Raw genomic sequence first — 22638 nt, 5'->3', positions numbered from 1 at the left:
GGCTCGTATTGCAACCACCGTACATTTAGAATATTGTGCAATAGTTTGGAGCTTCAGATACCAATAACATAAACATTAAATGCCTGACTTAATTAGTGTTTTTTTAGGATATACAGTATAAAGTGATGACCTCTGTTCAGTGGTATCCATGCTAGCATCAGGTTATTGTGTGGTAGCATGGCAGAGTGTTCCTGTCCTAATCTGATGTGCTTTATCTGCAAACCCTCAAGGGACGTTATTTATGAGCTGACCTTGGCTCCCGAAGAGGTCCAAACACGTCTGTCTCCCCCTGTGGGTGCAAGCGTTTGAATTGGTGTGCACATGACCTTTGTCTTTATTTTTTATTTCTTTTTTAGGGGGCAGTCCACGGCTGCTCTGTTGTGACTCAGTCAATCGGTCAATGGGCAATTGATCCATCTTTGCTACAGAATGTCACATTCCAAAAATCCAAACATGCATATTATTAGTGACTCTAGTGAATTGTCTTAAATATTCAAACAAGGCTTAGAATTGTAATTGAACACTTATTTATCAAACTGTGTCAAATGCAAACTTACTGTAAGTTAATGTAACATCAATTTATGATATGGAACTAAAAAAAAAAATAGAATGACAACTGTGTGTTCATTAGTTTGTTCATTTAAAAAAATAATAAATGTTGAAAACAATTTACCGTATTTTTCGGACTATAAGTCGCACCTGAGTATAAGTCGCAGCAGCTCAAAAATGCTCAATGAAGAGGAAAAAAACATAAGTCAAACCGGAGTATCAGTCACATTTTTGGGGGAAATTTACTACTAAATGCAACACACAGAACAAATGTCATCTTGAAAGGCAATTTAAAATAAAAATGCAATAAAGAACAACATGCTGAATAAGTGCACAGTATGATAATGTTACATGATGCATGAACAACAAAATGCAAATGTGGCCGGTATGTTCACATAACATAGCTATTAAGAGTTATTCAGACAACAACAGCATAAAGAACATGCTAACAAGTTTGCCAAACCATCAGTGTCACTCCAAAACACCAAAATAACATGTGAAATGATATAATAATGTGTTAATAATTTCACACATAAGTCGCTCTAGATTATAAATCGCACCCCCAGCCAAACTATGAAAAAAAAAACTGCGACTTATAGTCCGAAAAATACGGGTAATTGTTTTGTCATGCTTTTCAATTACTAATATAATTTCTTTTTATAATCTCTAAAGGGTTTTCATCTTTTGATATTTAATCGTGATATTTTATTTTATGTTAAAAAAAAAAAAAAAATCATTTGGAGAAGAAAAGTACAACCATTTATTTTATTATTATTATTAAAAAAAAAAAAAAAATGTTTTGCCTATTATTCATACTGTAGTTAAATGCTTACATACAATATGCCGATTCTAAACCTTTCATTTAAAATAAAATGTTCCAAAATGCAGTTCTTTTGAAATTTATATAAATTATTTTAATTCAGGATTTCTTAAAATTACAGGATATATATTTACATGAGTGAATTACACGAATGTAAAACCTCAATAAAATGATTTTTTTTTTTCGTGTGACATAATGTATTTTTTAAAATTTATTTAATAGGAACAGTGCACACTGATGAACATCTAAAAAGATGTAAATATGCCAGATTGTAGTAAGAATATGCTAATTTACATCTGTAGTCCCTAAACAGGTGACACAAAGATACAAAAAGAAAAGAAATAACAAAAGATTACAATAAAACAACACAATACAATACGTTACTAAGAATTTAAAAGTCAGTGATTGCAAGACTGATTTGCTTTCAACCACTGCTTGAGCTGAGTTTTGAAAGTTCGTATTGTTGGACATTGCCTGATGGCGAATGGTAAACTGTTCCAGATTTTACTGGCCTTTACAGAGAGAGAAAATTGTGACCGAAGGCTGTTTTTCTGATTGGAACCTCACAGTCCCCTCTAGAGGAGGCCCTGGTCCCGAGACCTCTGTGAGCCTTTTTTTTTTTTTTTTTTTAGAAAGTCCGACATGGGAGGTGGGGCAAATCCATGTAACACCTTGTACATTAGACAGGCAGTTTTAAAAAAATGTTAAATTCTCAAGGCTCAATAAGCAGTACTTTTTTAAAATGTTACACACATGGAATGACATTGGTTTTCTGGCAAAAACCTTCAACGATTTTATCATTTTTCATGTAAAATCCACCCATATTAATAAACCTCATCTCTTTTCAAACAAAATCGTTTTCATAGCAGAATATTTTAATTGCATCTTTATTATTTTTATAAACTAAAACATTCTATAATTATTAGGGGTGTCAAACGATTAAATTTTTTAATTGAGTTAATTACAGCTTAAAAATTAATTAATCGTAATTAATCGCAATTCAAATCATCCATAAAATATGCCATATTTTTCTTTCAATTATTGTTGGAATGGAAAGATAAGACACAAGATGGATATATACATTCAACATACGGTACATAAGTACTGTATTGTTTATTATAACAATAAATCAACAAGATGGCATTACCATTAATAACATTCTGTTAAAGCGATCCATGGACAGAAAGACTTGTAGTTCTTAAAAGACAAGTTATAGAAATTTTATATCAAAACCCCTCATGTTTTCAGTTTAAAAAAATTTGTAAAATTTTCAATCAAAGAACAAACCAGTAGCCCGCCAATGTTGATGTTAATAATTACTTACACAATGCTCATGGGTATAAAATCTATAAAATCAGTCGCACCCAAGCGCCAGCAGAGGGCGGAAAACTCCGAAAAACACAACAAGTACACCTTTCACTGTCCTCTCATTTTAATCTGTGTGAGCGGGGCATTTGTGCGTTAAATGCGTCAAATATTTTAACGGGATTAATTTAAAAAATTAATTACCGCTCGTTAACGCGATAATTTTGACAGCCCTAATAATTATACGTGCAATTATTATTAATTCAGTACTAATGCAAATTACAATAAAATACAACGTTTAAAAAACATTTTTCCATCTGTCAACAAATAAATAAAAGGTGTCACTCAATATTAAAAAAAAAAAAAATACACAAAAAGAAACATATTAACTTGATTTGAAACAGCCTATACAAGTAGTGGAGTTTACACTACTGTTTCCCTTGTGCTGATAAACCCCGCCCCCTCAAACTCATTCCCGCTCTCCCATTGGCTCAGGGGGCGGTCGCCCGTTATATGTAAATGAGACGGTGGGTGGCCGTGGCTGTTTGTAAAAGTGACGTCACGAAAAACGTCGAGGAAGAGTAGGACAGAGAAGGGGGATTTGAACGTAAAAAAAAAAAAAAGAAAATAAAGAAAAAGGGAGGGGAAGGGAGGCGAGAGAGGGCACGCAGGCGAGCGAGAGAGAGAGAGCGCGAACGAGTGAGCGAGTGAGAGAGCCGAGCCCCGCCGGCGGCCCATTGAGGAAAGATGGCCACAGTCAGTGCAAACGGAGTGCTGCGGGAGAATGGATTCAGCACCACGGACAGCGGCGGCAGGATGAACGGGCTCGGCCTCGGTACTCAGAACACCATCCCCATGAAGGACCACGACGCCATCAAGCTCTTCATCGGCCAGATCCCCCGCAACCTGGAGGAGAAAGACCTCAAACCGCTCTTTGAGGAATTCGGCAAGATTTACGAACTCACGGTACTGAAAGACAGGTTTACCGGGATGCATAAAGGTTGGTTCTAGCCGCTTTTACTTGTTTGCCATCATTGGCGTAACTGTACAAACAGGAAACTGTGACCTCATTTTGTTTTTCTTCTTTTTTTTGTTTTTTTTTTCCGTGGGTACTGCGAGGAGGGGGGCTGGACGGAACTATTTAACACGTGCGTGTGGTTTGGCGCGTTGATTGCATGAGCACGTGAAGACGACTACTACACGCCTTTGTGCATGTGTGTGTGTGTTTACACTGACAATCATGCGAGTGGAAGGGGGCGGGACCCCGCTGAGAGGCTCGTGCGACTTCACAACACACGCACGGAAAAATGAGTCAAAAATAGTGGGGAACTTTGGGAGCAAGGGTCCCAAGCTATTTTTAAAATATGCATGAACGCACATGAACAATGACCCAAAAATGCGTGGTGGGTGAACTTTTATTGTAGGGGTCCCATGCAATCCCAACACCCCCCTTTTTTCTGTTAAAGTACATGTACACGAGTGCAAAATGATCTTTTTTATACAGGTAAATAACAGGTAAATAATCCAATGAATAAAATGTAAAGTCACCAAAAATGCAGAAAAATAATGTTTTTAAAGGAAGTAGTTTTTGCTTATTTAAGCTTCACTGTGTGACTATTGCTGCTAGGAAAAAGTCACAAACAATAAGTAATACATATAAAGAAAACTGAGAGCAAAATAAATGAAAAAATACATTCGTGCCCCCCTACCCCCCCACTTCTGGTCGATCAGATCCCGTTTAAGAGATGATAATATTTCATCATTTAGTGACAAGAGGTGTTTGATTACACAACAGTGGATGGTGGAGATATTTATTACAATAGGAAAAACCGACATAATAAGCGGCATTTATTTATCTGTAGAGGCTGAACACGGATGCACTGAACACTGATGGAAACCATTTTTTAGGTGAATGCCTTAACTCATTGGCTGCCACTGCCGGTGCTACAAATCCAATCCATATGGATTGCACCGACAAAGGCATTGGAAGATGATCCTCCCAGTTTAAATGATTTGGACAATACGTAGTTGTTGTCAATGGCATACCGCAAGATCGAACTCATTTCAGTCTCATTCATCGGTACAAAAGTGCTTCTGTTTTGGTTAGCAGACGAGTTCAAACGGGCTGACTCTTAACTTTGTTCGACTTTTTCATCCAGACACTTTATGAAATTCACTACCGTTATTTTTGCGTCTATATGGGCTGTGGCATTTTTTGGCATCTATTTGCATAGGAGGCACTATTTGAGGAATTTTACAGAGCAGCTGGATTGTTCAGCAGTCTTGTGCTGCGTGGGCGGACTTGCAGTCAAGCGGTAGGAAAGCAAAACACTGGCAATGTGCTCCCCTCACCATCTCAGACATCAGTAATCACCTCGTAATTACGACGACAAGATGATTACGCACAGATCGATCACTTCTTAATGATAACCAAAATGCGAGAGTGCGAGACTTTTTCAAAGCACAGGGAGCCATTAAGTCCAAAGTCCATTAGGTGGAACTTTAATTGCTTTCTGCACTTTTCCTATATGTTCAATGCACATTTTCTACACTGATACATGAAATGAACGTATTTTCATGACACAAATTAATCTAGTTGTTACTGTTGATTTGCATTTTTTAAAGGCAAAATTATTATTGTAACATTTAAATTCACATGCACTTCTATGATGATTTGTGCCAACATTTAGTAATTAACAACAATAAAATATGTTGTGATTTTTATTAAATAGACTCTATCTTTTAATATAGTAACACTATTTCTTTTTTAGAAAATTTGAACTGACATTGCTAAATATCTGCTTCCATCATTATCAATAGCTTTCGTTGCTAACTGGCCGAGAGAAATTGCATGTTTTTATAGCAAGTCATTCGTTTCAGTTAGTTTCATTGCCCTAAGATGGTTCCTTGTCAATCATTTCCACATTAGTATTGGTGTTAACGTTCCCAAATATTCCCCTCAGCGCAAGCAGTCAAATTATGTTTGATATGTAAGTCGGCGGCTACAGTTCATGATCTTATTGATCGCATTGAGATGAGTTCAGCTCAAGCAGCCTTGAAAAGTGCCCCCACTCCCCTCCTACGCCACCTGTTCCTTCTGCACTCCACATCTTTTCCCGCCGTGATCGATTAAAACAATATCTCCTGTTGTCGTTGTTTACGCCCCGTCCTCGGCCATTCCTGAATGTCAACACCAAGGAGGAATGAGGTTCAACTCGGAAAGAGAGGGATAATCCTGTTCCGAAGATGGACCTAAGTGGGAGCCTCACATACGCGCTCCGAGGCAGGCGTTCATTCCCGCCGGTCCGGCCGGTGTGAGATTCAAAGTCACTTTGTGTGCACTTTTAATGAGATTTCACCAAGGCATTACAGGGATGAGTTTTTTCCCTATGTAACAAGTGTTCATGTGGTAGAGCGGGCCCGAGCAGGATGCAAGAAATGGGATTAGTGTCATTAAGGAAAACCAAAGTAGGTGAAGTAAATCTGGAGCTGTGTCGCCCCAAGGGTGAGGCGCCCGCTCAGGGACGGACAAATTTTCGCTGGATAAAAGCAATTCCACTTGTAGAATATGTATTAAGAACTTGTGTAGTACTGTATATATCCCGGTTATATAAACTTCCCAACAAATTTTTCAATTGAACCTATATCCTAGAGTTATAGTCACCTTGATATTTAGATTTTTTTTTTTTTACATTACATAGCATTTGTATGGGTCGTTTTGACCTACTATATCTACTGTATACACAGTACTGTATACGTACGCCATCTTTTACCACTACTATACACTGTATTTGTTCTCCTTTTGAAATGTTACAGTACCCAAAATGTTGTGGCCATAGCAACCGTTGCACTCAAATGCCCTGTGTTACACCACTGATTTATCTAATACATTGTTGAGTTTTGGGGATTTTATTTTCTTTTTAATAGTGCCTGAGTACCACATAGTTATCAATGACCATGACCAACAAGGACCCTCAAATAAAGAGGCCGTGCGAATGCAAATGGAGAGGAGCCAGCCGCTGATTTAAGGGCTCTCTTACACTTTTGGGAATTTATTCAACTTTTGAAAGAAATTTAATGAATTTTAAAACTAGAAGGTACTTTTTTTCCCTATTGTTATGCACTCCAGGAAGACAAATCCCAAAAAAGCTTCAAGCTTTATGATCAAGTCACCATGGCGAGACAAGGGGATAACCTTGTAGATGTGACTGAGTGTTAGGGCTGGGTGCAAAATTATTAGTGGGAAAAAAATATAATAAAAAAATAATTCGCTGGGCAAGTTGTCTCTTCTTCTACTGATTTACGACCATTTTTTAAAATCAGGTTTTTTATTAATATGTCTTGCAAACATTTTGTTGTTTAAAGCAAAAATACTCATGCATGTTAACAAAAATCGTAAAACATTTAGTTAGTTAGTTCCTTAGTTAGAAATGAAAAAATCTCTTTAATCAGGAAAACTAACAAAAATAAAAAGAAAACCTTGGACAGCACATTTTTTTCTTGACCAGCATAATAACATTTGTATACTTAAAACCTTGATTTTATTGTTGACTTAATGATCAGACCATTTGTTGACTGCCTGCTGTTCAAACGATGTCCATGAGTCATGTTGTCCAGACATCCAATGTTGTATTCTATTTCCGTCTACTTGTTATATGAAGATAATAGCAGTTCAGAGAAAGGACATCAGCGTAACTGATATTTCCACTGACAATTACTACAGTATCACAAAGCAGTCGTGTAGTAAGCTGAAAAAGATGGGGCACCGAAGGAAAGAAACCAAATTTGACATTTTAGTATGCCTTTCTTTTTTAGAAAGTCATGCTAACAACGCTAACAACTAGAGCTGGGAATCTTTGGGCACCTAACGATTCGATTACGATTACGATTCAGAGGCTCCGATTCGATTATAAAACGATTATTGATGCATCCCCCTCCTTTTTAAAAAAAAAAAAAAAAAATTTAATTTATTTTTTTTATAAAGTTTTGTACATTAGTTCCAAAATTGTTCAAAAATACTCTCAGGCTAAACCAAACTATTTCAGTATCAAGTTAACATATAGCAGTAAACAAATATACAAAAATAACATTAAATAAAAAAAACTCCAGTCCCCATTCTGTATCAGCAGCTTTAAACTACATTCAATTAATTTAATGTTGTGAATCAACCGTTAAAGTTGTTAAAATTGCTCCCATTATTCCATAATTTCCCTTTTGTCTTCTTTTGACATGTGAAAGTTTTAAAACTAATTTAAAGATAGATTCAAGTCAGTATTTTACCGATTTAGGAGTATTTTAGATAAAAAGTTAATTCGGTTTGCTTGGAAGGTTCGCTACAACAGCATTGCAGGGAAGTTTACTGCTTTAAGATGGCGGCCGTTTACTAACGCCCGCATCTAGCTTTTTGCAGATGTGCTGCTACCGCTACCGAGTCTATAATCCATCTAGTCCTATATAAATGATATCTACCGTAACATTATGTAGCTTAGCTGTACTTGTAGCAGCTTTTCGGCAGCAGTCAGGTATGTTGTTGTGTTTTTTTATCTCGTGGCATGAGTTGAGCTAGAGCCGTGAGTTGAGCGTTGGCATTACCCGAGGGGCCGGTTAATGAGAAGCATAATGTTTCGCTACTCCCGCTCCGTTCCGTCCCGAAGACCGCGCGGCGCGCTGAGTGTGTTGTACTTCCGCTTTACTTGGCATATTTCAATAATCGGAATTTGGATGTTTGTGAATCGTTCTCGAATCTTCCACGGCCGAATCGCGAATAATCTAAGAATCGGAAATTTTGCACACCTCTACTAACAACTAGAGTTCATACACTACTGTTGAAAAGTTTGGCCACCCGGTAAACTTGTTTTCCATGAAAACAGGTATTTTGTCGCTTCTGCTCTAAAGTTTGGAGTCCTATAAGAAATGTCTTTTTATTTTTGTTTTTCCAAAGGAAACTCCAAGACCAATAAAAATATTTTTTATTTTAAATTGAAACATTTAAACGTATAGAAACAAAAATTTTAAACACAGATTGCAAACATTAATTTTTTTTTTTTTTTTTTTTTTTAACTATGTAGTTAAAGAGGACATGAAGGTAGTTGGTGTGAGAGAGATGATGCAGAGGACAGGGTTAGATGGAGTCAACTGAGTCGTTGTGGCGACCCCTGAAGAGAAATGCCGAAAAGAAAAGAAGAATTGCACTGTGGCTCCTGTGCAGGTACATATGTGCCTTATAAAAAGCAGAACGACGTGTAAAATCAGCATTTCGTAGCATAACTGTGAGCTGTGGCCTACAGCAGCTCCTCTGTGTGTGTGCTTATGTTTTACTGTTTTCCTTGTCATGCAATACATGGCTGAAATAAATATTCAGGAACTGTGGCTTTCCTTTCCTACAGGCATTACTATAAGTAAGTACGCTGTAAAACCCCAATGGGAAAAAAAAATAACACAGAGTATTCCGTATGACCACATTGGATGATTGATATACAGTGGGACAATTAAGTATTTAGTCAACCACCAATTGTGCAAGTTCTCCTACGTGAAAAGATTAGATAGGCCAGCAATTGTCAACATGGGTAAACCTCAACCACGAGAGACAGAACGTGGAAAACAAACAGAAGATCACATTGTTTGATTTTTAAAGAATTTATTTCCAAATTAGAGTGGAAAATAAGTATTTGGTCACCTACAAACAAGCAAGATTTCTGGCTGTCAAATAGGTATAACTTCTTCTAACGAGGCTCTACTCGTTACTTGTATTAATGGCACCTGTTTTAACTCATTATCGGTATAAAAGACACCTGTCCACAAACTCAGTCAGTCACACTCCAAACTCCACTATGGCCAAGACCAAAGAGCTGTCGAAGGACACCAGAGACAAAATTGTAGACCTGCACCAGGCTGGGAAGACTGAATCTGCAATAGGTAAAACGCTTGGTGTAAAGAAATCAACTGTGGGAGCAATTATTAGAAAATGGAGACATACAAGACCAATGATAATCTCCCTCGATCTGGGGCTTCATGCAAGATCTCACCCCGTGGCTTCAAAATGATAACAAGAACGGTGAGCAAAAATCCCGAAACCACACGGGGGGACCTGGTGAATGACCTACAGAGAGCTGGGACCACAGTAACAAGGGTACTATCAGTAACACAAAGCGCCGCCAGGGACTCCAATCCTGCACTGCCAGACGTGTCCCCCTGCTGAAGCCAGTACACGTCCAGGCCCGTCTGCGGTTCGCTAGAGAACATTTGGATGATCCAGAATTGGACTGGGAGAATGTTTTATGGTCGATGAAACCAAAATAGAAGTTTTGGAGAGACACAGGTTCTCGTGTTTGGAGGAGAAAGAATACTGAATTGCATCCGAAGAACACCATACCCACTATGAAGCATGGGGGGGAAACATCATGCTTTGGGGCTGTTTTTCTGTAAAGGGACCAGGACGACTGTTCTTTGTAAAGGAAAGAATGAATAGGGCCATGTATTGAGAGATTTTGAGTGAAAATCTCCTTCCATCAGCAAGGGCATTAAAGATGAGACGTGGCTGGGTCTTTCAGCATGACAATGATCCCAAACACACAGCCAGGGCAACAAAGGAGTGGCTTCGTAAGAAGCATTTCAAGGTCCTGGAGTGACCTAGCCAGTCTCCAGATCTCAACCCCCATAGAAAATCTGTGGAGGGATTTGAAAGTCCCTGTTGCCCAACGACAGCCCCAAAACATCACAGCTCTAGAGGAGATATGCATGGAGGAATGGGCCAAAATACCAGCAATAGTGTGTGAAAAGCTTGTGAAAAGATACAGAAAACGTTTTGCCTCCGTTATTGCCAACAAAGGGTACATAACAAAGTATTGAGATGAACTTTTGGTATTGACCAAATACTTATTTTCCACCATGATTTGCAAATAAATTCTTTAAAAATCAAACGTTTTTTTTTTTTTTTTCCCCACATTCTGTCTCTCATGGTTGAGGTTTACCCATGTTGACTATTACAGGCCTCTCTAATATTTTTAAGTGGGAGAACTTGCACAATTAGTGGTTGACTAAATACTTATTTGCCCCACTGTAAATGATTAACTCAATAGGAATAGGTTTGTATATACATTGATCAACCAATAATTTTGGTTTTACATGTAATTGTAACTATTTGAAGTGCTTGTCAAGTGAGTGTACGTTTACAACTGAAGTTAAAATAATATTTTAGGTCACTGCAAGTATGTTTATCAGGTAGCAGCAAATATTTCATAATTGTGGGTGTTGGGGGGGGGTGTTGACACTATAGGAGGGAACAGACCAGGTTGCACTATTTAACATCCATCATTTTGGCCCGGCACTACATTATCATAACGCTTAGTGTCAGCGATGGAGCCTGTGTACGCCGCCAGACATGCTGAATGATGGCGGGGGGCAAATCCTTTGCTTGAGTAGTGTTATTTATCAATCCGTCCGCGATGCTGAGAGGAGGCGCACCGCACAGCACAGGAGGAGCGGATACAAAGAGAACCTAAATGTCCTCATCTATTGTGCGCTCATAGGTGGGTCCGTGCCTGATATAAATAGAACAAGAAACTGACATAAACCCCTCATAGGCTTCCCAGAGCCTACGATTAATAAAATATAGCCTTTGGAAAAAAGATGACACAGAATGTTTTGTCCATGCCACTTTTCAGTTTGGACATTGACAGACACTAAAGCCAGAAGCGTGATGAGTGACAGTCAAGTGAACTGTGTTTGAACCAGATAGCTCGCAATGCCTGGAACAGATTGTTCGAGACTGTGGGATGTAAAGACACTGCGAGCGAGGCGTCTGGATCTTGGCGGTCATGACTCAGCTAGTGCAATTTGGGTAAAATACAGTTATTAAGTATATACACTATTTAAAAGTGAGGTACTAAAAGTACATCTTAGCAACGGTAGTCTAGTGCTTGGTACATGCTGCTGACATTCGTGCAGCTGGTGCTGGCTTGATTCCTGTTCCCACTACTCAGCCGTTGCTGGTCCCAAGCCTGAAAAAAATGGGTCAGGTGCATTGAAAAGGGCATGCAGTGTAAAACTGTGCCTGGAAAAATCGTGTGACTGACTTACCATGGCGGCCCCTGATGGGATAAGATGAAAGTCACAACCATAACAACCATCAGTAGGCTACATGTCTATATAACGACAAATGTTAATTCCTACTTCCTATACTATTAGATGCCTTTATCATTTTTCAATTGCCTGTAAAGTTGTAACACAGCCCACTAGCCAAACAGCTGGAAGGAAGGATGGCAGCAAAATATGTGAAAAGTCATATGTAAAGTATGTAGACTGCAATTGTATAACGTCATAATAAGATTATTTTTCTTAAATCTTGTCTAATAATTTTCTCCATCTTGTTTTGAGTGTTCAAGACTAGGCAAAGGATTAATTTGTACGATTTTCCCACTTACTTTAACTAAATATTACTATTGTTCTTATGCCCACACAGTAATTTAGTGAGTAATTTACTTGAAGATAGGCATTAGACATGTGCCAGTATGTGATTCTGACAGTATGACAACCCTAAACAAAAATATCACGGTTTCACAGTACAGTGGTACCTCTACGTACGATCGCTTCGACACACGAACTTTTCGACATCCGACGTAAAATTTGACTCGCCATTTGTTTCTACATCCGACGACATGCTCGAAATACGACAATGGCAGCACCGCAGACGAATGCACGGCGGATTTTCTTGTGTGACAAATCAACACAGGTTTCAGAAAAGGTTGGTACAGGTGGTGAAACAAGGAAAAAGTTGATGCTTACCTTCTAAATGAAGATGCAAATGACAGAAAAATATGAGCGTGGGTTGGGCATCCGTGAAATGGCTCAACAATACATCTCCATGGTCCTCCTCCGACCATCGTTCGCCAGTCTTTATAAATTAAGCTGACAATTCTTATTGTGGTAACATCTCCAAAGAAATCGCCAGCTTCGCCACGTTTTCATAATTTCTTTCACAACTTATTCAACACAAAACGCCTGCTGTCTGCCGCAATTGACGGTGTTCTCAAGAGAACATTCAAAGTGAAAGTGAAACTCAAGCTCACCGGTCCAGGCACGTCAGCCCCGCGGTGCGTTCAGGTACACAAAAAAACGTCCGCCTTATTAGAACCCGATTCGTTACACTATTACAGGAATTATTATTATTCTTTTTATTATATTATTCCAATTTTGATTTATAATTTATTTGTTTTGCTACGTGTAATTGCCATTTGTAATAGCACCAGCAGTATTTTTCAAGGATTTAGTGCAGGTTTTTGGGCTGTGGAACGAATTAATGGAATTATAATGTATTCCTATGGGAAAATCCTGCTCGACATACGACCATTTCGACTTACAAATAAGGTCCTGGAACGGATTAACTTCGTATGTAGAGGTACCACTGTATCACGGTTTTGCAATTACAGCTCTAAAATGTGTTATTTTGAGACGCCTTGGTTAAAAAAAAAAACTTTTTTTCCCCATTGAACAAGATTTTTATTTGTCAAAACAACATATTAGTAAATTGAAAGATAAGTATAATTAAATATTCTAAATAAAATGAAAAGAAATGCAGTCCTTCAGGTGAGTCTAAACCCTCAACCACAGGTCAACATTATTACCATCAGAACAAAATAATTGAATCCTGTCCAATTTCCATATTTGTTTTACCACTGCTAAAAACACTAAACATGCCAGATTTAACTCTCGTAGCTGGTGGGAAACGTTCATTACAGCTTTTACTAACCTTTAATTTTGTATAAAGCGAGGGGTGGTAATGTAAATGCAAAATCATATTGGATGTATTGCCTCCTCTGGCAGCCACCCTCCACAAACATGTTTTACATGTCTGTTGGTCCTCTTCCTCTCAGCCTCGGTTGTCTGTAACTTTTCTGTAGCCAAAGTATTACCATACCAACGACTTAGTTTTCTTTGATGGGGGAAAAGTTCAGGTGTTTCACCTCCTACAGTCATTGTCTAGCACAGCTGACTCTTTGACTCACTGAGCAACAACCGGAGGGGGAGAGGTAAGCCCTGCAGCTGCAAGCAAGGGATTTCTACCTTTGGGACATAAAAAATAGCTAATACCGTAAGAACGGTATGACGGAAGATTTCAGTGGTTTTGAAACCATGACATTTTCATACCACGGTATACCTTGAAACCGGTAACTGGCACATGTCTACTTGAAACACTGGCAGATAATTCATTCATTCATTCATTTTCCATGCCGCTTTTCCTCACGAGGGTCGCGGAGGTGCTGGAGCCTATCCCAGCTAACTAGATAATTTCACTTAATTTTATTAGATTTAGACGAAAAAAAAAGAATTTAACTATTTGAAGGAGGTGTGTTGTTGGAGTGTACAGTGTAACATCATTATTTTAAATGTAGCAACTTTTTTTCAACAGTAAATTACTTAATGCAAATTGGTCATTTCTGATTATACAATCAGTCATATGATTTACACAACATTTTATCATTCTCGAAGGTCATTTCTTTATAAATAATTGACCACTTTTAGAGAGAAATCTGTAAAAGTAATTCGAAAATACATCTTAATTTCAATAATTTAATTGTCAAAAGCCTTTCCGAGGTTAACTTGTCCTTGATATTTTGTCTGATTGTGATTCAATATGAATCACATTTATTAACTTGACAAAGTAACTTGGCTAAACTACATGGAAGTCACTTTGTGCTCCGAGGAAGCTGCTGGATTAACTGTATGAAGTATTTTCATTCAGAAACACCCCACAAGGTAGGACGCCCCCTGCAACTGTGAATGATAAAAAGTAAACTGATTTGCAGATTAGCATTAACTAAAAGTGTTAGCTTTTGATATACAGTGCCTTGCAAAAGTATTCAGCCCCCTTGAACCTTGCAACCTTTCGCCACATTTCAGGCTTCAAACATAAAGATATAAAATTTTAATTTTTTGTCAAGAATCAACAACAAGTGGGACACAATCGTGAAGTGGAACAAAATTTATTGGATAATTTAAACTTATTTAAAAAACTGAAAAGTGGGGCGTGCAATATTATTCGGCCCCCTTGCGTTAATACTTTGTAGCGCCACCTTTTGCTCCAATTACAGCTGCAAGTCGCTTGGGGTATGTTTCTATCAGTTTTGCACATCGAGAGACTGACATTCTTGCCCATTCTTCCTTGCAAAACAGCTCGAGCTCAGTGAGGTTGGATGGAGAGTGTTTGTGAACAGCAGTCTTCAGCTCTTTCCACAGATTCTCGATTGGATTCAGGTCTGGACTTTGACTTGGCCATTCTAACACCTGGATACGTTTATTTTTTAACCATTCCATTGTAGATTTGGCTTTATGTTTTGGATCATTGTCCTGTTGGAAGATAAATCTCCGTCCCAGTCTCAGGTCTTGTGCAGATACCAACAGGTTTTCTTCCAGAATGTTCCTGTATTTGGCTGCATCCATCTTCCCGTCAAATTTAACCATCTTCCCTGTCCCTGCTGAAGAAAAGCAGGCCCAAACCATGATGCTGCCACCACCATGTTTGACAGTGGGGATGGTGTGTTCAGGGTGATGAGCTGTGTTGCTTTTACGCCAAACATATCGTTTTGCATTGTGGCCAAAAAGTTCAATTTTGGTTTCATCTGACCAGAGCACCTTCTTCCACATGTTTGGTGTGTCTCCCAGGTGGCTTGTGGCAAACTTTAAACGAGACTTTTTATGGATATCTTTGAGAAATGGCTTTCTTCTTGCCACTCTTCCATAAAGGCCAGATTTGTGCAGTGTACGACTGATTGCTGTCCTATGGACAGACTCTCCCACCTCAGCTGTAGATCTCTGCAGTTCATCCAGAGTGATCATGGGCCTCTTGGCTGCATCTCTGATCAGTTTTCTCCTTGTTTGAGAAGAAAGTTTGGAAGGACGGCCGGGTCTTGGTAGATTTGCAGTGGTCTGATGCTCCTTCCATTTCAATATGATGGCTTGCACAGTGCTCCTTGAGATGTTTAAAGCTTGGGAAATCTTTTTGTATCCAAATCCGGCTTTAAACTTCTCCACAACAGTATCTCGGACCTGCCTGGTGTGTTCCTTGGTTTTCATAATGCTCTCTGCACTTTAAACAGAACCCTGAGACTATCACGGAGCAGGTGCATTTATACGGAGACTTGATTACACACAGGTGGATTCTATTTATCATCATCGGTCACTTAGGACAACATTGGATCATTAAGAGATCCTCACTGAACTTCTGGAGTGAGTTTGCTGCACTGAAAGTAAAGGGGCCGAATAATATTGCACGCCCCACTTTTCAGTTTTTTATTTGTTAAAAAAGTTTAAATTATCCAATAAATGTTGTTCCACTTCACGATTGTGTCCCACTTGTTGTTGATTCTTGACAAAAAAAATAAATTTCATATCTTTATGTTTGAAGCCTGAAATGTGGCGAAAGGTTGCAAGATTCAAGGGGGCCGAATACTTTTGCAAGGCACTGTACGTTGTGAATACTGAAGGGTCCATCGGCCACACACACAAAGTGCAGTGTAGTGCTGCAACGATTAATCGATTAACTCGAGTATTTGATTATGAAAAAAGATTCGAATTAAATTGTGCTGCTTCGGGTATTCGTTTAGTTAAAGTGGCGTTTTAATGGTTTGTTTTGAAAGTGTGTGCATTTAGTTTTATTGAATTAGTTGGATAAACTGTCTTCTAGACTGCCTCATTTCACGTGGCTGAATCCAGCTGCTCCCTGTCAAGACCAACATCAGCTAAGTTTTTGTTTGAGCTAATGTTTTTGTTAATGCATTCGTGATTTAGTTTATAGGTATATTTAGCCATTTTAATGTGGGAATATGTGTCGGAACCATTTGTTAGGAGCATTGTAAAAAAAAAAAAAAAAAAAAAAGTTTTATTGCATTTTATAGCATTTAAGCTACCAGACTTTTGCCATGTAAGTTACCTAATTGTTCTCTTGTTGTACATAGATCCTCATTTGCTTATTTAAATTTTTTATACCATTTGAGGCTCAGTGCAAGTATTTTTATTTTTTATGTTCCTTATCCGATGACTCGATTATTCAAACTAACTAGTTTATCGATTAATCGACTACTAAAATAATCGATAGCTGCAGCCCTAGTGCAGTGTATGAAACCCTCCCTCGATAAAAATGTTTTAATGGGTTTTTAGGTGCTCAAATTTATGCCACTGTCTACGCCAGGGGTGTCCAAACTTTTTGCAAAGGGGGCCAGATTTGGTGTGGTAAGAATGTGGGGGGCCGACCTTGGCTGACGTCCTTTACGTAGAACAATATATTTAAGCAAATTTTAGAAAGCCATTCAGTGTGTCACATTTGCTTGATTATTTTTTTCTCTTTCGACTCTCGGGCTCTTGCGAAATACTGCTGGTGTGACATTAAACTAGCTTCAAGTTGCTTCAATTTCTCGCTGCCTATCTTCCCTGTAATGTTGTCGTACATGTCAGCGTGTCTTGTTTGGCAATATCGCCTCATATTGAAATCTTTAAAAACAGCGACGTCACTTTGCAAATGAGGCAGACACAGTTGTTGCGTATTTTAGTGAAGAAATAGTCTAATTTCCACCTATCCCTGAAACGTCGGCCGTCACAGTCAACTTTCTTTTTTTTTTTTTTTGTTAATTATCACCATTTTAGAAAATGGAAGTAATAGGTCACACGGAGTAATTTTGCTTAGCCCTTAAATACCTCCAACATGAAGCAATTATCAGAGAATCCCTAAATTTGAAAAATAAGGTCCTAATTAAACCTTTTTTTTCAAATTTGTAAAAAGAAAAGTCAAAATGAATATGTGTAACAAGCGCTCTATATCTATCACCTGTATATAAATCGTGTTTTTTTCTCATGGAACCTGCAGATGCATGTATTGACTTGCATCCATTTTTTTTTTTTTTTTCAAAACGAAATGTCAAAATTCTAAATTAGTCTCAAAATCATGGAATTTTAGTTGTATCAAATGTGATACATTTGTCAATAAAGGGTTAAAGTGCTGCTGCTTTTTAGTGGGTAAATGAAGGGCAGCATTTTGTGTGTAACCTACTTCATATGCTGGTTGCAGTACTGCTGACCAATTCATTAAATCTGTGTTCGGGCCAGACGTTATTAATTTTATGACAGAGGCTGGGGGCCGGATGAAATTTGACCACGGGCCGCATTTGGCCCCCGGGCCGGATTTTGGACATGTCTGGTCTACGCTCTTTAGAGTGTGGTACCTTGCCTATTTTAACCCCTCTCAAATCATCATGGTTGAAATAAATCTAAATAAAATTTTTAAAAAATACTCCCCCACAAAAAATGGGCTAGGGTGTCCTGTTACTAACTTCCGCAAGATATGAAATAGGGAGTGTAAAATGTTGTACTGTGCATGAAGTGTTTTAATTGTGTGTGGAAAAAAAAAACAAAAAACAACAATCTACTGAAATCCATGTATCCGTCCTAATGCCTTCATTTGCATCATCATCTCCACTCGGATAAACATTGTAAGGAAGCCAAGCAAATTGGTCATGATACATTACTTCAACGCTAATGGATTGAAATGTTATCCAAATGTGTTCAAGAGTCTTTTTAATTAGGGACACCTGCTGTCTTAGAAAAATATATATGCGATATGATTACTGTCTCTGCATGCATGCAATGCAAGCTCATACTAGTAACTGTTTTTAAAACAAGCTGTTGGGAAGGAAAGTTTTGAAAGTAATCAAACAAAATGTGCTGGAACTACTTTTCCATTTAAATAGAATCTGTGGGACTTTCATTGGAATGATGGAAAAGTAAATTGTACCCACCCCACTTAACCTGCTCATCACAGAATGCCGCCACTTCCTCTCTTGAACAACCGCCACACTTTATATCCCTCATTTCCGAGCCTTTTGTCCATTTAAGTCGGACAAATTCGATGTTTAATTGCTTTGGAAACTTTAAATATTGTCATGAAATACTGATTATTATTGCGTCTTATAATTACGAGAGCTTTCTTCTGGTTTGCCCACTTATATAATAACATTCTTAGCTTGAAGTCAAGGATAATAGGTTGGTTTTTATTAATGTCAAATGAGTGAAAAAAAAAACTGTAGCAGTATATACTAAAACTAAAAATCAATATTATATAAAAGTACATGATCAGGAAATATTATAATTAACAATAATTTAGTTGAATTATACAGCATGTCAAAATTGGAACTAACTACTGATTTTTACTAATTTAATTTCAAAGCTTTGCTTTTTCTCTATTAATTTCTGCATTTAAATCGACAAATATATCAACTAGCCCACTCCAATTTTCAGTATCTCAATTCACATTTCCCATGTTACTTAACATGTATATCAAAGCAATAAAGACATTGATTTTTGGATAACATCACACAATATCTTACCTACTTTAAAATAAAAGTTAGGTATATACATTGCTGGCCTAAAGTATTGGCACCCCTGCAATTCTGTAACATAATGATCAATTTCTCCCAGAAAATGATTGCAATTACAAATGCTTTGGTAGTAATATCTTCATTTATTTTTCTTGCAATGGAAAAAACACAAAAGAGAGAGAGCAAAAAAAAAAAAAAAAAATCATTATCATTTTACACAAAACTCCAAAAATGGGACGGACAGAAGTATTGGCACCCTCAGCGTAATACTTGGTAGCACAACCTTTAGACAAAATAACTGCGAACAACCGTTTCCGGTATCCATCAACGGGTTTCTTACAATGCACTGCTGGAATTTTAGACCATTCTTCTTTGGCCAACTGCTCCAGGTCTCTGAGATTTGAAGGGTGCCATTTTCAGATCTCTCCACAGGTGTTCTATGGGATTCAGGTCTGGACTTATTGCTGGTCAGGTTAGAAGTCTCCAGTTCTGTCTCTCAAACCATTTTCTAGTGCTTTTTGAAGTGTGTTTTGGGTCATTGTCCTGCTGGAAGACCCATAACCTCTCAGGGAGACCCAGCTTTCTCACACTGGCACACTATGCTGCAAAATTTGTTGGTAGTCGATCAAGTAGTCCAGTGCCAGAGATAGCAAAGCAACCCCAAAACATCAGGGAACCTCCGCCACGTTTGACTGTGCGGACCATGTTCTTTTCTTTGAAGGCCTCAATTTCCCCCCCCCTGTAAACTCTATGTTGATGCCTCTACCCAAAAAACTCTACTTTTGTCTCATCTGACCAGAGAACATTCTTCCAAAACGTTTTTGGCTTTCTCAGATAAGTTTAGGCAAACTCCAGCCTGGCTTTTTTATGTCTCTGGGTCAGAAGTAGGGCCTTCCTGGGTATCCTACCATAGAGTACCTTTTCATTTTGATGTTGACGGATAGCTGACGGGTTGGTACTGTTGTACCGTTGGTCTGTAGGACAGCTTGAAATTGTTTGGATGTTAGTCAAGGTTCTTTATCCACCATCCGCAAAATTGTGTGTTGAAATCTCTCGTCAAATTTTCTTTTCCGTCCGCATCTAGGGAGGTTGGCCACAGTGCCATGGGCTTTAAGCTTATTGATGAAATTGTGCAAAGTAGACACTGGAACATTCAGATCTTTGGAGATGGACTTGTAGCCTTGAGATTGACCGTGCTTTCTCCTATTTTGCTTCTCAAACCCTCAGACAGTTCTTTGGTCTTCTTTCTTTTTTCCATGCTCAATGTGGTGCACACAAGGACACAGGATAACTTTAATCCATTTTAACTGACTTCAAGTGTGATTTAGTTATTGCCACCACCTGTTATGTGCCACAGGTAAGTAACAGGTGCTTTTAATTACACAAATTAGATAAGCATCACATGATTTTTCAAAGGGTCCCAATGCGTTTGTCCTTTTTGGTAAAATGATCATGATTTTATTTTTTTCCCCCGTTCTCTTTTGTGTTCATTCATTGCAAGCAAAATAAATGAAGATATTACTACAAAAGCATTTGTAATTGCAATCATTTTCTGGGAGAAATTGAGCATTATCAGACAGAAGCGCAGCAGTGTCAATACTTTTGGCCAGCAGTGTAAAGGTTAAACAAGCCTGAGGAGCATGCCTTAAAGTCAAGTTCAAGACACTTAGGATTTTGATTGACAAAATGTGAATATTTAAACCAATAAAATTCAAGTTACCACCTTATCCGTTAATAGCATCATAAGATACATCATAGGATAACTCTTAGAATCCATCACTTTGTGTCATATTGGCAGCATCATCATTCCGTACCTATTAGTCAATTCACACGTGTTAGGTTGACAGCGACAACTTGCCACCAGCTGCTGTATTCAACTTGAATCTCTCTCCCCCTGCCATCAGTTTCCAAAACAGGCTGTCTCAATCACAAACTGCTTTGGGTATACAATACCAAAACTACAACACATAGTGGAAATGACTCTGAAAATGTATAAGGTCTTAATTAAATTATTTTTCTTAAAACTAGTCAAATAATTTTCTCCATCTTGTTTTGAGTGTTATAGACTAGTTAACAGCTAACCTGTATCAGATTATTCCACTTTAAGTAAATATCACTTCTGTATTTGTTTTTATGAACCCATACATCTAAAAGTTGGTCATATTTTTACCTAAAGCAAGAAAGATTTTCTTTCAAATAATGTTTTGAACAATATCTATTCTTGAATGAAGAAAATGTCTGCCAAACAATCTTTTTTTCTTAAGATTAAACATTCTAATTTATTGCTTAAATTCAGTGAATCTTATTTTTAGCTAGCTATTTTTCTTATTTCAAGAAATCTAAGTGAGTACAATTTACTTGGAGCAATGACAGATAATTTCACTTATTTTCTAGTAGATTTACACTGGAAAAAAGGGAATTTAACTGGGGGGGGGGGTGTTTTTGCAATGTGTATATTCAAATGATATAACAGCTGCTTAAATAATGAAAACAAAAATGGATTGTGGGTTAGTGAATGGGAATATGAGGGTGGATGGTCTCCCCATGCCTACAAGTGTGTTTTTACTGGGCACTCCAGTTTCATCCTTCATTCCAAAGACTTGCATGACAGGTTAGTTTGAAAACTCGTAAATTGACACTAATATGAATGGGGGAGTGTATGCTTGTACAGGGGTTGGATAAAATAATGGAAACACCTTAAAAAAAAATCAACAAAAACTAATTCAATTTGGTGTAGGTCCCCCTTTTGCACCAACTACAGCCTCAGTTCTCCAAGGTACTGATTCATACAACTTGTGAATTGCTTCCAAAGGAATTTTGATTCATTCTTCAGTTGGAATACCCCCTAACTCTTTTAGAGATGATGGCGGTGGCAATCGACGTCTTAATTGAATCTCTAAAACTGACCATAAATGCTCAATAATGTTGAGGTCTGGGGATTGTGCCGGCCATATGAGATGCTCGACTTCACTAGAATGTTCCTCATGCCATTCTTTAATAATTTGGTTCAATGATTATGATGCCAAAAAGTTAGGTGTTTTCATTATTTTGTCCAACCCCTGTATTTGTGCCCAGCAATTGACTGGCAACTCACCCAAAGTCAGCTGGGATAGACATCTGCATAGGTGTGACAATAGTGAGGATAAGCAGTCGCAAGGATAGATGAAAGTTCTGGAATCGATGTTTGACTTTAAACAAAGTATGTAAAGAATTTTTAATGAAGATCAGTAAAATTCATAAAGATTCCCATTTATTTTTAGCTACATCTTGTACTTCAGGTAGCTGGGGCTAAACCGTATAGAACAGAACAGAACAGAATAGAACAGCCCTTGATTGTCATTATAAAGTTGTACAACGAAATTGTGGAGCATCTCCCTTTACAGTGCAGAACAAGTAAAAATCTCGAAGTGGCTTGCAAGAATAAAAGTATAAAATCTAACTAAATATAAAATATGTATGAGGTAGTCCTATGTTCAGGCAGTGCAAATAATTGAAGTAGCAGCAGTTGACAGTGAAGGCATTGAATATTGCACATTAATATTGCACGTAAATAAGTATTGCACATAGAATATGTGTGAATAGAAGTAGCAGACAGTGACA

At 37.9% G+C, this 22638-nt stretch overlaps 1 protein-coding gene across 10 annotated transcripts in view; it reads left to right on the top strand.

Moving 5' to 3' along the window:
- Positions 1-3240: 3240 nt before the first annotated feature.
- celf6 (CUGBP Elav-like family member 6) overlaps positions 3241-22638 on the top strand; it is a 380567-nt gene continuing 361169 nt past the window's right edge. For all 10 annotated transcript variants that reach the window (XM_057833527.1, XM_057833555.1, XM_057833517.1 and 7 more), the window contains exon 1: positions 3241-3674. In XM_057833527.1, the coding sequence (XP_057689510.1) occupies positions 3422-3674 (253 nt within the window). In that variant the 5' untranslated portion in view covers positions 3241-3421. The remainder of the gene's footprint in view (positions 3675-22638) is intronic.

Source organism: Corythoichthys intestinalis, chromosome 1 (assembly GCF_030265065.1).
Source record: "Corythoichthys intestinalis isolate RoL2023-P3 chromosome 1, ASM3026506v1, whole genome shotgun sequence".
NCBI classification, from domain to species: Eukaryota; Metazoa; Chordata; class Actinopteri; order Syngnathiformes; family Syngnathidae; genus Corythoichthys; species Corythoichthys intestinalis.
This window is presented reverse-complemented; position numbering and strand designations above follow the sequence as displayed.